Source organism: Aspergillus fijiensis (genome assembly GCF_003184825.1).
Source record: "Aspergillus fijiensis CBS 313.89 unplaced genomic scaffold BO72scaffold_29, whole genome shotgun sequence".
In the NCBI taxonomy this organism is placed as follows: Eukaryota; Fungi; Ascomycota; class Eurotiomycetes; order Eurotiales; family Aspergillaceae; genus Aspergillus; species Aspergillus fijiensis.
The window spans coordinates 132,980-150,639 of record NW_024469005.1 but is presented as its reverse complement, the minus strand read 5'-3'; the positions used below and the strand labels follow the sequence as shown (position 1 = coordinate 150,639).

Genomic DNA, 17,660 nt, shown 5'->3' with positions numbered 1-17,660 from the left:
GCTGTTGTTATTCTTGCTGCTTAATTAAATATATATATTTATAGATTATTAGAATAATCCGCTCGGAATAACGCTCGGCGTTAATACTATTCTATTTTTTCTTTTAAAAAAGATAGGGCTTTTTGGAATTGCTGTAGAATAAAGTCTAAAACATCTAGTTATATTTATACAATAGATTTGTATAAAGATAGGTTTTATTAAGTTTTTTACCGGCTTTGCGAGTTATATATATCTGTTTATAAAAGTCTGAAGTTACCCAGAATTTATCAGTCTAAAGAATTTGATTTTATTAATTATAAGTTTAAAATAAGTATTTAAGTGTCCAAGCTAATCTTGCCTGTTTATTAGCCGGTAAAAAAAATAGTTTTTAAAAAGCTTTATAGTGTGAATAATTTTTTTTTAAAATATATACTAAAGCAGTAGTTCTAATAGATAGTTTAAGTTCTTAAATAATACGATAGTATAGCAAACAGTATATATACTTAAAACTTAATATTTATTATATAATATAATTAATATTATCGTCTAAAAACTTTGGTAGTTAGTTTTTGGTCTTTCGAAGTATAGCTTGTTGGTTTTGATATATATATTATACTTAATAATAATTAAATCCAAGCTGATTTATAATTTGTTAATATATTAAGCTAGTATTACAAAGAGTAAAAACTCGGAGTCGATTATTTTAGTTAAGATATTTAGACTTTGGTATTTTAGAAGAGGTAGGCTCGGGCGTAAAAGATATTTTTGTAATAATAAGAATTAGTATATATTAATAATAAATAATGTGTTTACAGTTTTATAAATTTAACACGTGGCTTGATAAGAAAGGCGGTGCTTAATAGTAGATATATTGCTTAAAGGATTCGAATCCCTGCACCTCCCCACCGTACTAACAAAATCACTAGGGTCAACCATAGTAGATGTCGACAAGGGGCCATGTACGTTGTGGTTTACGTCACTCGCTGTATAGTCGCTGATCAGTTTACAGGGGCTTCTCTAACGCAGTATCTGCAAGCAGTCGGGACACGAGAGGTGAAGGCAATCCAGTCTCTAGAACCTCCAAAAACGGTTGCTTTATTCTGCGGCCCAAAGCTATACCGACCAGACACGGAAAGTAAACTTACTGCTTTAGCATGGTACCAACAAATCGTTGATGCTCTAATTCCCAAAGATGCAGCCATCACACGACCCTGCCTCTGGCATAACGATTTGCATGACGACAACGTCTTCGTAGACCCGCAGAATCCCGGAGAGATTACGGGTATCATCGACTGGCAGTCTTGTCACATCTCGCCCCTCTTCAACCACAATCCCGACCCAGCCTTCCTCGACTGGGATGGCCTTGAGCCTGAAACGCTGGATTTGGCACCACGGCCAGACCTCTCCGGGCTTTCGCCTGAGGAACGGTCAGCTGCTGTCCAGGAGTATTCCATCCAGAACGTGTTCATCGCATGGCGGAAGCTCATGCATGCCAAAAACCCCGACTTATACCGGGTGGTCGAATTCCGGAGGACAGCAGCATACGGGCTGATATTTCTGGCCCACCGAATGTTCGAATACGGCGAGGCGCACTTCCAGTCGCTTCTGGTGGATCTGAAAGATACGTGGACGGACCTACCTGCTGTCACCGGCGATACCCCATTCCCGTTCGACTTTTCGGAAGCAGAGATCGAGCGGATCAAATTGGATAGCGATGGTGCAGTGGCAGGCACCGAGCTTGTGACAGAAGTCAAGGAGAAGATGGGCGATCTGTGGCCGGACAAGGGCTTCATCGAGCACGAGAGATACAATGATTGCAAAGCTGCCCTCGACGAAGTCAAAGGCTTGATCTTGGAGCAGTTAGCTGAGACTGACGAGGAGAAGGCTGAGTACGAGCGCTATTGGCCATTTGGATAATTTGTCTATTGATTTGAGGAGACGGTATGGTTGTGCGGAAAGCCTTCTTATTCATATTTGGGTGATTGGGGGTGGGAAACGCGGCTTTAAAAAACCAACAGAATGTTTGAAGCTGCTATTTCTTTCCATCGGTCTTTCGCTTTCGAACCCATGATGAGCGGATACGGTTAACTATGGTTGCACAGCTGGGAGTATTTCTTTGATCAGTCCTTATGAACTGGGGATCCAGGTATATACGAGTAGAGCGGTTGAGGCAAAGTTTGGTTGACCGGGCGTGTTGCTACTGTTGTTAGTTACTGCTTCTACAGCCAAGCCGGAACCTTAGGATCAATCACCGCGCCACCCACAACCCCAGGAATTGGTTTTCCTTTTTGTCTAGTTCGGTGTAGAGTTGGATTTTAGATGCGGCATGGATTTTTATTTTTATTTTTATTTCTTTTTTTTTTTTTGAATTGAACTTTTCCTTACCTCTCTAATGTTGTTTGTGCAAGTAATTCGGCAGGCAACACCTCAACGAAGTAGCTAATTTGGTTGTTTCAGTGTGCACTAGTATCGTTAGTGTACACTGTACAGTAGAGAAGTTACCCGCGCTGACAGATGTTATTAACCGGGTGGCTATGATTTGACTTCTGGTACTGAGGTAGCATGGCCAAGCTGCCGATCGCCATGCAGGGGAACCCAAAAGCTCCGTGTGGCCGAGACTGGGAAGGTTGCGATAACCGATACAGCCCGAGACTGGTCCGGTCGCTGGACCAAGTTCGGGACAGTCGGAGATCCGTCGGGATTTACTGGTGCGTTGGATTTCAGGCATGGAACATTCTATTGACATTGGCATTGATAGGTTCTTTGAGGATCTGTGCTGTGCTTAATTCTATTTACTCGATTGGAGTGTCTTCTATGCGCTATTGTTCCAGTTTTATAGTCCTGAAAAGCAGGCTCAAGATGCAAGCCAAAGTGAAGGGCTGGAAGACGGCGGGCCGAGAAATTGCCGGGATGACGTCAACCACCGGTCATCAGTAAATTATGTCCCTCGTAACTTCTGCGACAAGACCTCAACGCCCCGAATTACATCCGGCCACCTTGCAGCTTTTTCATCTCGCTTGCCCTTTTATCCCTGCAGCTGACTATCCATAGTAGAATTGTCTTCATAGTAATAAAGAAAGAAAAAATCCCGCCAATTGTGCCAAATGGGGAGCTTCCTGACGCTGGGCTGGAACTGGAGCTGGAGCTGGAGCTGATAACGTTAACCGCCGCGCGCGGCGATAAGTTCCACAGCAGCTGAAGCGGAGTAATGATCACCCACGGTGGACTGCACTGGATTGGACTGGGGGATGTTCATCATTTGCGGGGTGAGAAGGACTTTAGTTACAGATAGTACGTATGTGTATGTTAGTAGTCAGGATGGTACAGTTCAGTTAGCAGGTAGTCTAAGAATATGGAGCCAGTGTCTGACTCCGTATCCCCGAATCAACCGGGGCAGTGGAACGAGGCGGGGGTGGATTTTCCAGCGACAGCGACAGCTCGACCGTATTTCTATCCCACCGTCTCCCCTCTTTTTCTTGCGGCCTTCTCTCTCTCTTGTCAAATTTCCCTCTCTTTTTCTTTTTTCCTCTCTTTCTCTTTCCTCCTTTCCTCCCATCTCACTCACCCTCAATTGCCATCTCCTCCCTTTCCTTCTTCTTTCCCTCCTCTCCTCTCCTCCCTCCTCTCTCCTCTCCCCTCCTCTTCCTTGAATCAATCCCACAATGTCAGCCTCCGCCCTCCTAAAAAGCCGTGTCCGGCGACCCTCTTACCTCAAGAAGCTGGCCAAGGCCGAGGACTTGATTGACCTCTTTCCCCATGGATCGTACATCGGCTGGTCCGGATTCACGGGTGTTGGATATCCCAAGTGCGTTGCCCAGTCCCTTGTCTTGGACTCCTTGATCTGCGCAATTTGGTCTTGCTTCAAACCCGAGTCCTAGGCTAATTGGCCCCCAGAAAGGTTCCCACGGCTCTGGCCGACCACGTCGAGAAGAACAACCTCCAGGGCAAGTTGAAATACAGCCTGTTCGTGGGCGCCTCGTCCGGCGCCGAGACGGAGAACCGGTGGGCGCGGTTGAACATGATCGAGCGACGGAGTCCCCATCAGGTCGGCAAGGAGATCGCAAGGGGTATCAATACTGGGGATATTAAGTTCTTCGATAAGCATCTGAGCATGTTTCCTTCGGATCTGGTTTATGTAGGTTGTCCTTTCTCGTTTTGGTTGAAGTTGAGGTGGCTGTGGGCTCTGGGGTTACCATGGGATGGAAGTGGTTGTCTAAGGCTGAACTCGTACTAATCCTCGAGGCGTAGGGCTGGTACACACTCAACAAGCCCAAGAACCGGCTCGACGTGGCCGTCATCGAGGCCTCGGCAATCACGGAGGACGGCGGCATCATCCCCGGTGCCTCGGTGGGCGCCTCCCCCGAGTTCGTCCAGATGGCCGACAAGATCATCATCGAGGTCAACACGGCCAGCCCCTCGTTCGAGGGTCTGCACGACATCGTCATGTCGGACAAGCCCCCGCTCCGCAAGCCCTACCTGATCATGCAGCCCGAGGACCGCATCGGCACCCCGCACATCCCCGTCGACCCGGAGAAGGTCGTCGCCATCGTCGAGTCCGACTACCCGGACCAGACGCAGCCCAACGCCCCGGAGGACGCCGGCTCGCAGGCCATCGCCAGCAACCTGATTGAGTTCCTCAAGCACGAGGTCAAGCACGGCCGCCTGCCCCAGAACCTGCTCCCGATCCAGTCGGGTATCGGCAACATCGCCAACGCGGTCATCGGCGGCCTCAGCAAGGGCGGCGCGGACTTCACCAACCTGAAGGTGTGGACCGAGGTGCTCCAGGACTCGTTCCTGGACTTGTTCGACAGCGGCAACCTCGACTTCGCCACCGCGACTTCCATCCGCTTCTCGCCCGACGGCTTCAAGCGCTTCTACGACAACTGGGAGCGGTACGCGGGCAAGCTCCTCCTCCGCCCGCAGCAGGTCTCCAACTCGCCCGAGATCATCAGACGGCTGGGCTGCATCGGCATGAACACCCCCGTCGAGGTGGACATCTACGCCCACGCCAACAGCACCTGCGTGATGGGCTCGCGCATGCTGAACGGCCTCGGCGGCTCGGCCGACTTCCTGCGCTCCAGCAAGTACAGTATCATGCACACCCCCAGTACCCGGCCCAGCAAGGTCGACCCCACCGGTGTCAGCTGCATCGTCCCCTTCTGTACCCACATCGACCAGACGGAGCATGATCTGGATGTTGTCGTCACTGAGCAGGTACGTCCTTCCCCCTCTTACGTTTTTGTTGAGTAGTACTAACAGAGGGATAAAGGGTCTCGCCGACGTCCGCGGCCTCTCCCCCCGCGAGCGCGCCCGCGTCATCATCGACAAGTGCTCCCACCCGGACTACAAGCCCATCCTCACCGATTACCTGGACCGGGCCGAGTTCGAGTGCCTCAAGAAGGGCATGGCGCACGAGCCCCACCTGCTCTTCCAGGCGTTCAAGATGCACCAGAATCTGCAGGAGAAGGGCACGATGAAGATCGATTCTTGGGAGTAAACCAATCCTTTGGCCTCGTGTCTTCTGTACTAGGTGGGAAAGAAAGTGTAGGCTTGGGATGGATGGAGTTTTTCTCTTGGAGATCATTTGGGGAATGTGGATAATACCATAATAAATCATATCCTTCTGTATTGCATCGTATCCAATTGGGTTATAGGGTGTGTTTGGGGTGGGTTCCCGGGCTTATGTACTGTACTGTGTATGTCTGTGTGTGCAGGTATGCGATTATCTTGCTAGCAGCAAAAAGAATCATGGTGTAAGATATTGCCACAGAAAAATAAATATTTCTACTAGTAGGTATAATTCATAGCTTTCGGGACCCGCCCCCCCCCCCTGCTAAACAGACCACTTCACCACCCAACATGACCCAACCCTGCTGTCAGAGTCTCCATCGGATGTTGTATTCCCGAGTAAAGAACCTTATTATAGCAGAAACCTTTTGGTCTCGGAACCCTAGGGGCCCTAAACACCCCATAAGACCCGAAAAATCCCCTGATAGTATAAGCCTTTGCCGTGTTAGAGAACAGCTAAGTAGGTACAGCAGATAGTACCAACCAGGAGAACCGAGACCCTTTTGACAAAGACGGAGGTGCTTCACATGATTTCAGTTCGGCCTTCTTTCTCTAATTAGCTCTCTCTGGGACTTCTCCAAAGAAGCTGGGAATCGCCTACAGATATAATCCCACAAGGCCTGGGTCGGGTCTTTGTACAGTACAGCTTCCAGGCTATCTTGCTGATCTTTCAAGCTGTGTTCGATGCTTGGAGCTTGATCCTAAACGAGAAGTCTATCTTGAACGTCGAACGTATGAAGAGGAAGCGATACTTCCCTCGATGGGCGGAGGATCGAAACTTGGCATATGGTTCGGTTCGCCTGCGTCGTTTTGCCTTCCACTTCCAACAGACAAAAGGGGCAAAGCTCAAATCCAGCAGAGCAGAACCTCGGCCCCTGCTGGAATGCAGCAGCAAGCCGTCGTCGGGCATTGCGAAGATGATCGTAGGTAATAATGAATGGGTCTTTGGACACATCGGCCAGATGCCCCCGGCTGTACTGGTCGACCCGACCGACCCTGCTGTTGCTCACGCTGCAAATACCCCGGGGCGAGGCGAATCGCTCAACTTCCTCGGCCCACTCGGCTGGCTGGGGTATAGTCGCTGAATGATTGCAGGTCTCCGCGCTGGTTGAGCCTCGCCATGAGCTCCAGAAGCGGCGGATGCAGGTCGATTTTAATTTTATAGACCCTCAGTTTATGTTTCATTTTTTTTTCACCCAGAGAAAGCCGGACAATGATCACGTACGGCTTATCAGGATAAAGATCCGCCTCGGGTCGCTCGTCCACGAGCTCGCTCCATAAATGGCCCTCGCGCGCGCCCGCATAGCGGAGCGATGTCAGGGGACCCAAGTGGAATGGGAGTAGGCAACCTGCCTGTTCCGAGCGAAGTTCAGCAAGCCAAGGCGCCCGTCGTCACAGCTCTGATTATCGATCAAAACATATTTCATAGGCGTCTAGGCGAGGAAAGACAACGTCACCAGCGCGGGTCATCGCCATTGCGCTGAAATCAGGGGGTTCGAGGTAGTAGCTTGTGGGCAGGTTCTCGGAAACCAGGAGTTGCATATAGTCATGAATCACCGCAGGATCGATGATCCATGCTGGGAGCTGCGGAGCAGGGACTTCGGGGTTGTAGCTCAGCGGATGACTGATTGTATTCTGAAGGTGGATATACAGAAGAATCCAGAGCTTAGTGATACGGGAATAGTTCTCCGAGTCATCGGGCTTGTCCACCAGGCAAACAAAGCGCTTCAACGCCCATGCGCCACGAAAATCGGTGATTTCCGGCAGCGGTGCACGCTGCATGACACGACTAGGGAAATGTGAATTCGAAGTTAATCCCTCTCTCTCTCTCTCTCTCTCTCTCTCTCTATTCACTCTGTAGGTTCATGGGCTTATAACGGGGTCGGGTCTCTACATCACGAACGACCCGCCCATTTCTCCACAGAGTCCGGCGTTGATAGATTCCTATCCGCCTTCGGGTCGGATGAAGGAGCCCAGGCTTCCTGTCGCGTGAGATAGGATCAGACTCGACTTCCGGACGTGTCTTTGCCCTGTAGAGCCTGTAGAGGGTCAAATGTACCTTTTAAAAACAGGCACCAGCCTTTGATCTCTTCTGTAACATCATCCTCATCCAGCTCGTTATTTGGGTGTAGGCGGACAGCCGACGGGATACCGCCAGGCCACATGTGCGCTGGTGAAAGGAGAGTTGGCATCGTATTAACTTATTGTGGGGGGAGCCGGATGATGATGAGTGCAGAAGACGACGGGTAGATATCGATACGTATTCATTTACGGCCGAGGGATCGATCATCAGTTCGGACCACTGCCGAGCCCTGATGTGGGGTGGGCGGGGGGGGGGGGGGGGGGGGGGGGGGGGGGGGGAGTTAATCAGTGGCCGGGTTCGTTCTCCATCATGGCATGGAAACTTATGCTGCAGCACGCACGGAAGGTCGTTGACGGAGTCGGGGGGGGGGGGGCTGTGGGGCTATGGGGCACATTAGGACTCAGTAGGAGAGCCTCTGTGCTTGCATCCATCTACGTCTTGACTGTTCCTCTCCTCTACTCGACCCCAGGCTATCGTCTTAACGGAACACGGACCATAGTAATTTCTTCTCTTCTTTCTTCTGGTTGGCTTTCCCGAGGGAAAGATATGGACACAACCGAAGACGATCATTCTTTGATGATATGTATAGGACGAAACTCTATCACACTGCCAGCAGCCAGCATACACTGACCGTCAAGGGGAAGAAGTCAATCCGATATCATCATCCCCTGACTACAAGAGGAATTAAATAACCCCTCTTCTAAGTTCCTGCACAGTAAGACCATGCTGACGAGATGGATAGAACATCCGACCGGGTCAAATCTTGTACAGAAGAGATCCGGGGAAAAAAAGAAATATAAAAAGAAAGAAAACAAAAAGAAATAGGAAAAGGGAAACAATGAGAAAAGAATACAAAAAGCCCAACAAATTCCCGTAGCGAACTAGATCTCAATGGCGATGACCATGGTGGTGATGACGGTGGTTATCCAGGTGCTTTCTCTGCGCAAAGCGTTTAGTATCCAAGATCTCAGACTCAACTAATTCTTTCGAGAGTATGAACAACAATCAAACCAGAAAAGAGTCAAAAGAAGCAAAGCAAGGGAGAAATCACACTTACACTCAAAGCATTACCATTGCTGATACCACTCGCCACTGAAAACGCCGCCGGCGTGGGAACACCGGTATCAGAGCTCGTAGGCGACCCAACCACCCCGACAACGGCTGAGCTGGCAGTGACAGAAGCAGCCGTCGCCAACGGCAGGCGACGGCTATTATTATCATTACTACCGCAGACACCATACATGAAATGCTGGGACGGGAACGTGGAAAGGGCGGTCTTCTTGTAGAGCTGGCAGTCGCCGCCTCGTGCGCTGTACAACCACGCGTGGCACTCCGCCAGGCCGTCGCAGTAGCCGGCGCAGGCCGACCCGTTGTCGTACCGGGGAGCCAGCGCGAACGGCGCGCCGCTGAACACCGCCATCGTGTTCGCGGAGATCCGGTCCAGACAGCTGTTGCCTGAGACACGGCCGACTGCCTCGCTGAGGAGGACAAGGGAGAAGAATGAAGCAAGCCTCATCGTGGGACCTTTTGTGATAGGAAGAGAAAAGGCTATGGCGGCGAAGCGAAACCTGGTTGAACTTGGGGAAAGAGAGAACGAATATGAATTTTGCCCAGGGTGGGTGGGTGTTTTGGCAGCGAGATTGGTAGATATAAGAATGGCAGTCGAAGAGAGGAAGATAGGTAAGGAAGTGTCCGGGGTGGTAGAAGGATTTTCGCAATTCGCAGTCAAGACCGGGGCATCGGGTCTGCTGTATCTGTCACGGTTGACTTCTGTTCCTCATCTCACCCCTTTTGCATCCTTGCGCAAGGTTGGATTGATTATCCATTCAGACCTCGAATATGCGCACATTACCATGTAGACTAGATAGATACAAGCTGTTTTTTTTTTCCCTCGACTGTAGCACCGGGCTGAAAGTCTCATTTCGGACTACGGCGCCAGGTTCATAGCACGGACTCTCCATCATTCGGCAGTCCCTTCCGCTAGAGAATTCTCTGGGAAAAGATTAAGCCGGCTGTGGAGACAAAATACCAATATATTGGATACTGGTGTGAAAAATATTGGAAGCATGAAGCGGTTTCGTGGTTGCCTTTACTCCATTACTTAGGGCTAAGTTGTGGGTGGGGGTCTACCACCGTTGAAAAGGGACTAGCTTTTCAATAGTTCCTATGCGTCGGTCCGGTAGCGAGATAAGGAGAATTAATCTACGAAGTCGTAACCTTCGAATCGGATCTCAGGGTCTTGGATGTTTTCCAGGCCAGAGCGGAGGTTGATGGGACAAGGGATTTTAAGGGACCAGTCGATCCGGTCGGATTGCGAGGGCAACAAGATAGTACATTCTAGATACGAGATCGGAAGGGTACTCATAGTGGATTTCGCAATGGAGCCGTTAATGTCCTAAGATAAATAGTCACAGACCTAGTGTTCCCAGTAGCCAAGAACGGACAAGACCCTGTCAGAAAGGCTTGTGAAATGTGAGCACCCCCACCTGCCCCACTGCCTTCGGCGTTAGTCTTTGCGTGTTTAGTGCTTGAAAGAGCCAGAATTTTCACACTCCAAGTGCCTGAGAAGATATTCCTCCTCTCTCTACCCCTTTTATGGAGCTTGAGTGCAGTTCCGGGTACTCTGAAGCAATGTACCATGGGTTGGTGCGAAGAAATATCGGTCGATAAGTACAGATTTGAAATCAGGGTGCTAGCAAATCGAAAGTTCTGTTTCTAATTCCGGGAAAACACGACAAACTGACTCCTTCTCATTCCCCCCATGTGACCGTAATCCTACTAAACAGCTAGTAATTTTAATCGTCGTCCCAGTATTCGCCATTTTCGCTCATGGGCCATTTGTGCCTCAGCGCTCGGTCCGGAGGAAAGGACACGCTTGCTCCGCGTCCGATCACTCGTAGAGACACCCCCAGCGCCCTGAATCCCTCCTGCATCCCACGCAGTCGGACTTCCCAGGCAGGGTCCGGCTCCGGAGCCTCCTGCTTCGTTGATGATGCCGCCACCTCTCGGTTGTGATGGCGCTCCTTGGGGACAAATTGACAGAAGAGGCGTTGCAGGGCTGGCAGCCCGCCCTCCTCACGGCGAAATCGGAGTAAGTCCTCGAGCTCACTCGCCAGCGCCCACGAGGCCTGCACGAGGCAATCTTCAATGTATAGGTGCTGTAATGAGGGCGGCAAGAGGGCTCGAAGGGGTTTCGCGGGCTCCAGCGCGCGGTTGCTGTGGAAAGGCAGCAGGCTGCTCCATCGCATATGCACCGCGTGAAGATTCGCAAATCCCGAGAGATCGCCACAGAAGGTCGGCCGGGGACTCTCCGCGTCCTGCTCTACCTCGCGCGCCACGCCAGTGAAGGCCACGTGGAGATGGCGAAGGGAGGCTCGCGACCTTTGGAGCGGACGGTAGAGCTTCGAGACATCCACCCAGCCACGCCGGGTCCAGTTTCGATCCATCTCCACGGCGAACGACTCGAGGTTTGGGCACCATTCGAGAAATTGGGGGAGGTTCGAGAGGGAATCTGACGGCCCCTGCAGGTCGATGTGCGTGAGTGAGGACAGTATTGGTATCTGTTCCCGGAGCAGTTGACGGGGCAGGGAGCTGTCACAGGGGTTGCGGATGTAGAGGCTGCGGAGAGATGGGATGCGTAGGTAGGTCAGCAATCGCCTCAGGGGCACGGCGTTGGTGGCGCCTTCATCCCACCATGCCGGTCCGTCGCGGAGGGAGACGTGCGAGAGCCGCGGGAGGATCCCGAGCGCCGGGTTTCTCGCCCAGTGGATCACGCGGTCAAAGTGCGTGGTGTATCCCTGCGTCAGGGGGATGTGTTCGAATTCGAACTGCATGTGTTCCTCCGGCAGTCGAATGGCTAACCTCTCGAGATTTCGGACCTGGACTAACAGCAATGCCAGCCAGGCATCTTCGTAGTTCCAGGGCTCATGGTACATGTCTTGTCGTTCTTGATCAGGCCGGAGATCTCTGCGCCATGCGCGGTACTTGCGGCGATGCTTGCGTTTGGCATCGCCGTACGGCAGCATCAACGCGCGAAGTTTCGCCTCCGGCACGGCCGGGAGTGCAGCACGCGTCCTCCACTTCTCACAATGACTTGGGTACAGAGTCAAGGACCGGATCAAGGGCGCGAGGCGTGGATTTTCGATCATCGCCTGGCAGAATCGCCGCACGGGATTCTTGTGGCTCCCCCCCACGAGTCTGTATCCGTCGTCCCAATAAGCATTGAGAGGAAGGATTACTTGGTCATAGAGAACGGGGATGAAAAATGAATAGTAGTCTTTTGATACGAGTACCATCTGAGAAAGATCCTTGGTATTCAGGGAAGATACCACCTGGAAAACAATCTCGCCAGGGAATGGGACGAGCATCGTGTCAACAGTATTGGACTAGAAAGTTTTAACACAAGGAAAAACGCACTTAACAAGTTGCCGAATCCCCAGCAATTATGTACCAACTTAGATTCGAGGTGCTGAGTAACTTAACATGTATCATACAAAAGTTTAGTATATAAATCGAGTACTAGTCTCGGAAACAAGAAGAAAGTCCCAAATTTCAAAGGAAGCCAGCAAAAACAGGTACGAGAAGGTGGGGCTGGCGCCGTTGACACGGCTAAAACTTCTAGTTTAGTGTGAATGAAGAACTGCAAATAGGGGCAGGCAGCCGAATATTCTTCGCAGAATCAAATAAAAAATAAGAAAGACACTTCTCCTGGTACATGTGTTTTCCTGCCGTACAAAGTCCCGGGTATGTGTTATGATGATGTATTAAACCATAATCCATCCCAAAACCACAAAAGTGCTAGCCAATCTAGGCGCGACAGCTGGGAACCGCATTGAGGACATTTCGGTTCATTGTAAAAGCACGCAGTATATTCTGATGGTGCCTGTATTCCGAGCCTGGCGTGGTGCTTCCCCACTTCTTGTACCTGGTCTGGAGGGCTGTCGCCTTCGAGTTACTTCGCGAGGCTTGAACCTCGGCTGTTTTGACCCAGTCGATGACCTTGATGGTGACACTGTCTAGCTTTTCTTCGGTCTCGTAGAGGGTGACACCCGGATACCTTTCGTGAAAGGACGCTTGGGTTTTGACCAGGTTCTCTGTCCACCGCATGGCTTGTGCGAGCTCCAATCCCTTCTTTGCATTTGAGAGAAGTTCCGAGTCGACGGTGATCTGCTCACGCGCTTGTTGAACGCGATTGGTGATGGTGCCCAGCAGTTTGACATGGTTTAACCTGCCAGCATCTCTGTAGAGACTCGCTAGCTCATATGTACCCACGAATCTCATGTCGGCGAAAGTCGTATCCGCGTCTTCCACTGGAGGCAGGATTGTGTTCGCGGCATCGATATCGATGGCGGTCGTTCCTGGATCCCTGACAGCCTGCACAAATTCATAGAAAGTACACACAGTGCCGGTGGTGGGCACGCATCCCCAGGCAATCATCCTGTCTCCCTGGTCTGGAAATGCGCTCAACTCGATGCGGTAGGCATAATAGTAGAACAGGGTTTCGAAGATGCCAGCCGTGTCGGCCGCCTTGCCTTCCGTGGCACAGCAAAGAAAATAGAGAAAGACGGAAAAGAGCCTCATAGTGGTGGAAGTGGATAGGCAAGAAGTCAGAAGGACGACGAGGATAGACAGGAACATAGATAGATAGAACCGCACATCCTCAGCAGAGGCTTGCCATTCTTATTATTTTGAGCCCTCGGCTCTTGTTTGAACGATAAATCCATACTACTTCGATCGAGCCTTGTCTCCTTCACTCTCTTCCTCCCCCTTCTTCTCTCTATCTCTCTCTGTCTATGATATTAGCGCCGGAGTGCAGCCAAGTTGGGAAAATGCACATGCAGTGCTACTATAGCTTAGTATGCCTCCGTGGAGTATGAGTGGACAGTACCCACGAGTTTCATACGCGATACTACTCTTCTATACACATAGGCAAGGACCGTTACCACTAGTAAACCTGCGAGGTAGCATGTTCGGACTATCCCTGGTGGGGATGTAGTGGACGCTAGGGCTAATTTTTCGGGTTTTCGGATACTTCCCACGAGGAGAGTCATGAACTAGTAACCAGGACTGATTATTTCATAAACACTAGTGACTACGGAACTTTGAAGTATGGGTTCTAAGTCGGAGCTCTTGGTACGAGTGGTATCGACCAGAGAATGTCAATAAATCAATAAGCGATACTATCTATTTGCGCAATGCTGCGTCTAATTTCTGATATGGATCCCCCAATGTGGCCAGCCTCGGAACCAGATGCGCTATATTGGACCCCGTAGAAGTTTACTTTTTGTTTCAATAGCGCCCATGATAAGTGATACTGGTAGACAAGAATCATTTGTATTCTTGACTACTGCCCACCCTAGTGTGTGTGGGGGAGACAGAGGGGGGGCGGGCGGCTCTTGGAAAAAATAAAAGCAGCGCAGTCACTGCTCTCAGTCTTCGGCCATTCATATTTGTCAGTGTAGCATTCATTCATTCAATTAATTTCCGTCTTGTCTTTGGCGGTCTTTGACGCCTTTCCACTCCTTACTATGCCAGTCTTTCCCTTATTTTCATCTCCCTGCAGACTCATTCTGTCATTTTCCTCCCTCTTTCTATTTCATCATGTTCATGCACGGGCTGTATTCGCCCATTTTATGGTAACGTGCATTGATACCCGTTTCCTAACCTCCTTCAAAGAAATCATCCGACTGGGCTTTCTAACTGAAATGCAGGTATCCAATACCGAAGGCTACAGTGTGGCAGACTGGGAGTCCGAGATGACCTTGGCCGTCGAGGCTCGCATTGATGCTTTTGCCTTGAACATCGCCGCGGCGCAGTCTGTAAACACCGACTCAGTGGCGAACGCCTTTTTGGCGGCCGAGAATGTGGGGTTCTCCCTCTTCTTTTCTTTCGATTACGCCGGCAACGGGCCCTGGGCCAAGGACGACGTGCTTGACTTCATCAATAGCTATGGCTTGTCCACTGCCTACTACCACTACAACTCGCAAATCTTTATTTCTACCTTCGAGGGGCCAGCCAATGCGGCCGACTGGGTCGAAATCAAGGAGGAAACTGGGTGCTTCTTTGCTCCTGACTGGTCCTCCCTCGGAGCCATGGAGGCAATGGCTCAGGCGGACGGGGTAGCGGATGCGCTGTTCAGCTGGGCTGCGTGGCCCAATGGCCCGGCCGAAATGGACACCTACACGGATGCATCCTACATCAACTACCTTGAGGGCAAGCCATACATGATGCCGGTTTCACCGTGGTTCTTCACCAATATGCCGGGATACGACAAGAACTGGCTCTGGCGGGGCGATGACATGTGGTTTGACCGTTGGACCCAGGCCCTGTTCGTGAACCCCGAGTTCATCGAAATCATTTCCTGGAACGATTTCGGGGAGTCGCACTATATCGGTCCCATCAAATCAGCCGATGACCCCTTGGCGAATCAGACATACACTGCCTTCGACGTTGGGCTGGCCCCGTACAATTATGCCCTCGACATGCCGCATGACGGCTGGCGCGCATTCCTGCCCTATGTGATTGAGACGTATAAGAGTAACATATCGACTATCACCCAGGAAGGCCTCACCGGTTGGTACCGGCTGAACGAGGCTGGAGCCTGTGTCTCCGATGGCGGGACGACCGGGAACACGGCCAGTCAGCTCCAGGCCGAGTATTGGCCCTATGAGATCGTGCAGGATAAGATCTTCTATTCCGCCCTGCTGGGCTCGGACGCGGAGGTCTCGGTCTCGGTGGGCGGCGCCGATCTGGGGGCCTCGTGGACCTCGACGCCCAGTGGCAATGTGGGCATCTACCATGGCAGTGTGTCATTCACCGGACACTCAGGCGCCGTGACCATCACCATCAGCCGTGGGGGCACCACGATTGCCACACTCCAGGGACAGTCAATCTCTGCTGGGTGTGCGGCCAGCTCCGGGGTAGAGAATTGGAACGCCTGGGTCGGGAGCGCCATGTCCGCCGACACCATCAGCGTGACTCCGGCCTACTCGTTGGGTGATGAAACCTGTGTAGAAGGCTGGGGCGATGGGAACTTCCTGGGCCTCTGTGAGCAGGCGTGTTCTTGGGGTTACTGTCCGATCACCGCCTGTGTGTGTTCGAAGCTTGGGCCGGCGCCTACGGTGCCCGAGGACACGGGCGTTCAGGGCTACCCGATTGCCGGCGAAGATGCCAGCTACAGCGGGCTGTGTTCCTTCGACTGCAACCACAGCTACTGCCCGAGCACGGCGTGCGGGACCGTGGAGGTGGCCCTCACTGTCCCCACAGTTTCGGACTTCGCACCCCCGGCCTGCACCGCCGGTGAGGGCACTGGGGACTTTGTCAATCTCTGCGGCTTCGGCTGTGCCCACGGCTTCTGCCCGATCCACGCTTGCAACTGCACCGCTACGGGTGACCTGAACCTGTTCGCGGTGGTCAACGCCAGCGTCACCGCTCATCTGACCTCCGGACTGGACGACTATGGGCTGTGCGACTTTGCGTGCGAGCGAGGCAAATGCTACGACGAGTGTGAGGTGGGGGATCCTTGGTCAGAGGACGATCAACTCTCCTGCGTCGACGACGACCCACGGGCCTGGTGCGAAGTCACGTCGCCGTGCGACTTCAACCTCACCATCTCGACCATGGCCGACCTCAACCTCCAATCAGCCAATATGGCGGACGAATGCATCCCGTACTACATGCTCGATGTGCTCGACAACATGATCGACGTGGTGGTCGCCAACTACACCGACATCCTGACTCACAACGACTACAACGAGACGCTGAAGTACTACAAGCGGTACGTGGAGAACAACATCACGAGCTCCCTGGCCAGCGCGATGGAGTGGGACCCGGCGGGGCCGGGCCTGGCCTACTTCGACTGCATCATCGAGGTAGAAGGCAAGAACGGGACGGCGGCGCAGTGCCCCAACCTGGCCGCGACGGACGGGCACGCGTCGTACAACGTCTACTTCGAGCCGCGCAACACCACGGCGTTCGAGCTGTGGCTGCTGGCCGACTACGGCATCCAGCCGAGCTGGGTGCGGTACGACGGCAGCCACGCCGACTACAACATCTGCGTGGGCCACCTGAACCCGGACTGCGTGGCGTGGACGGACAACTTCTACGGGCTGCCGCGGAAGGCGGCGCAGGTGAACATCACGGACCCGCGCACCGTCGTGGCGCAGGCGCTGCCCCACCTGGACGGCCTGCGCGAGAACATCCTGGCGGCGCAGCTGCAGACGCTGGTCGGCGCCTGGCCCGGCTTCAGCGACGACATCGTGCAGAGCGTCTCGCTGGCCGTCGTGCTGCTCCTCCAGGCCGTCAGCTCCATGCAGGAGGTCGTCACCGTCGGCAAGGAGGAGAAGGCCTGGGAGCACCGCGAGATGATCGAGGAGATCCTCGGCGCCATCTTCCTGGTCGTCCCCTTCCTGGGCGAGCTCGACGCCGTCAGCGACGCCCTGGCCGACGTCGCCGAGATCGTGGCCGTCGTCGGCGACGCCGCCATCGTCGCCGACAGCATCTACGAGATCGTCGAGGACCCCAACAACGACGTCATGACCATCCTGAGCACCCTTCTGCTGGTCGGCCAGCGCTCCGCCGACGAATACGCCTCCATGGCGGCCGCGCGGCGCGACATCTCCGACGAGACCATCGAGGCCTTTGGCCCGGTCTTTCAGGAGAAGAACACTCAGGTCGAGAATATGGTCAAGGACTGTGTGGCGGCATAAGGCAAGACAGAAAGAAAGAAAACCCAAATCCGGCGCTTGTGTGCGGCGTCGGAGGTATCAGGCTGGAAGCCTCTCACGATAGGGTATACCAATCCGTCAAAAGTCATGATACAAACATGATTCATCTATCTCTTTTCCTCACCACAGCGAGACGGAATTCGCTTGTAGTAGAGTGGTAATGATATGCGGGCGGTGCGGTAGAAATTATTCAAAAAAGAAATAAAACAGAAATCCTCCCTCCCGCCTGCAAAAGAAAAACTTCAAGAAACGATAGGATAGGTGATGGGGTAGTTTTCTAAATCCTTTCCATAATTTTGGGCCAT

At 52.4% G+C, this 17,660-nt stretch overlaps 7 protein-coding genes across 7 annotated transcripts; 3 read left to right on the top strand and 4 right to left on the bottom strand.

Annotated features, from left to right (window-relative positions):
• Positions 1 to 936: 936 nt before the first annotated feature.
• On the top strand, positions 937 to 2,132 carry BO72DRAFT_448884 (uncharacterized protein; the record flags this gene model as incomplete). The annotated part of the gene is made up of 2 exons (XM_040944898.1): positions 937 to 962; positions 1,125 to 2,132. 2 exons carry the CDS (start codon positions 937 to 939, stop codon positions 1,894 to 1,896), a joined length of 798 nt encoding a protein of 265 aa, XP_040800390.1. The 3' UTR covers positions 1,897 to 2,132.
• A 1,509-nt stretch (positions 2,133 to 3,641) lies between these two features.
• Positions 3,642 to 5,745, top strand: coaT (acetyl-CoA hydrolase ACH1; the record flags this gene model as incomplete). The annotated part of the gene is made up of 4 exons (XM_040943119.1): positions 3,642 to 3,784; positions 3,874 to 4,114; positions 4,228 to 5,193; positions 5,249 to 5,745. The coding sequence occupies 4 exons, from the start codon at positions 3,642 to 3,644 to the stop codon at positions 5,474 to 5,476; spliced, it is 1,578 nt and encodes a 525-aa protein (XP_040800389.1). The 3' UTR covers positions 5,477 to 5,745.
• Positions 5,746 to 6,791: 1,046 nt separating this feature from the next.
• On the bottom strand, positions 6,792 to 7,438 carry BO72DRAFT_132874 (uncharacterized protein). The gene has a single exon (XM_040939110.1). It carries the CDS (start codon positions 7,327 to 7,329, stop codon positions 6,952 to 6,954), a length of 378 nt encoding a protein of 125 aa, XP_040800388.1. The 5' UTR covers positions 7,330 to 7,438; the 3' UTR covers positions 6,792 to 6,951.
• Positions 7,439 to 8,607: 1,169 nt separating this feature from the next.
• BO72DRAFT_459610 (uncharacterized protein) lies at positions 8,608 to 9,146 on the bottom strand (the record flags this gene model as incomplete). Its single annotated transcript, XM_040946431.1, has 2 exons — positions 8,608 to 8,613; positions 8,688 to 9,146. 2 exons carry the CDS (start codon positions 9,144 to 9,146, stop codon positions 8,608 to 8,610), a joined length of 465 nt encoding a protein of 154 aa, XP_040800387.1.
• A 1,279-nt stretch (positions 9,147 to 10,425) lies between these two features.
• On the bottom strand, positions 10,426 to 11,997 carry BO72DRAFT_430915 (uncharacterized protein; the record flags this gene model as incomplete). Its single annotated transcript, XM_040943118.1, has 1 exon — positions 10,426 to 11,997. One exon carries the CDS (start codon positions 11,995 to 11,997, stop codon positions 10,426 to 10,428), a length of 1,572 nt encoding a protein of 523 aa, XP_040800386.1.
• A 439-nt stretch (positions 11,998 to 12,436) lies between these two features.
• On the bottom strand, positions 12,437 to 13,210 carry BO72DRAFT_379886 (uncharacterized protein; the record flags this gene model as incomplete). Its single annotated transcript, XM_040941360.1, has 1 exon — positions 12,437 to 13,210. One exon carries the CDS (start codon positions 13,208 to 13,210, stop codon positions 12,437 to 12,439), a length of 774 nt encoding a protein of 257 aa, XP_040800385.1.
• Positions 13,211 to 14,262: 1,052 nt separating this feature from the next.
• BO72DRAFT_469278 (glycoside hydrolase family 71 protein) lies at positions 14,263 to 17,337 on the top strand (the record flags this gene model as incomplete). The annotated part of the gene is made up of 1 exon (XM_040946950.1): positions 14,263 to 17,337. One exon carries the CDS (start codon positions 14,263 to 14,265, stop codon positions 17,335 to 17,337), a length of 3,075 nt encoding a protein of 1,024 aa, XP_040800384.1.
• Positions 17,338 to 17,660: the final 323 nt, after the last annotated feature.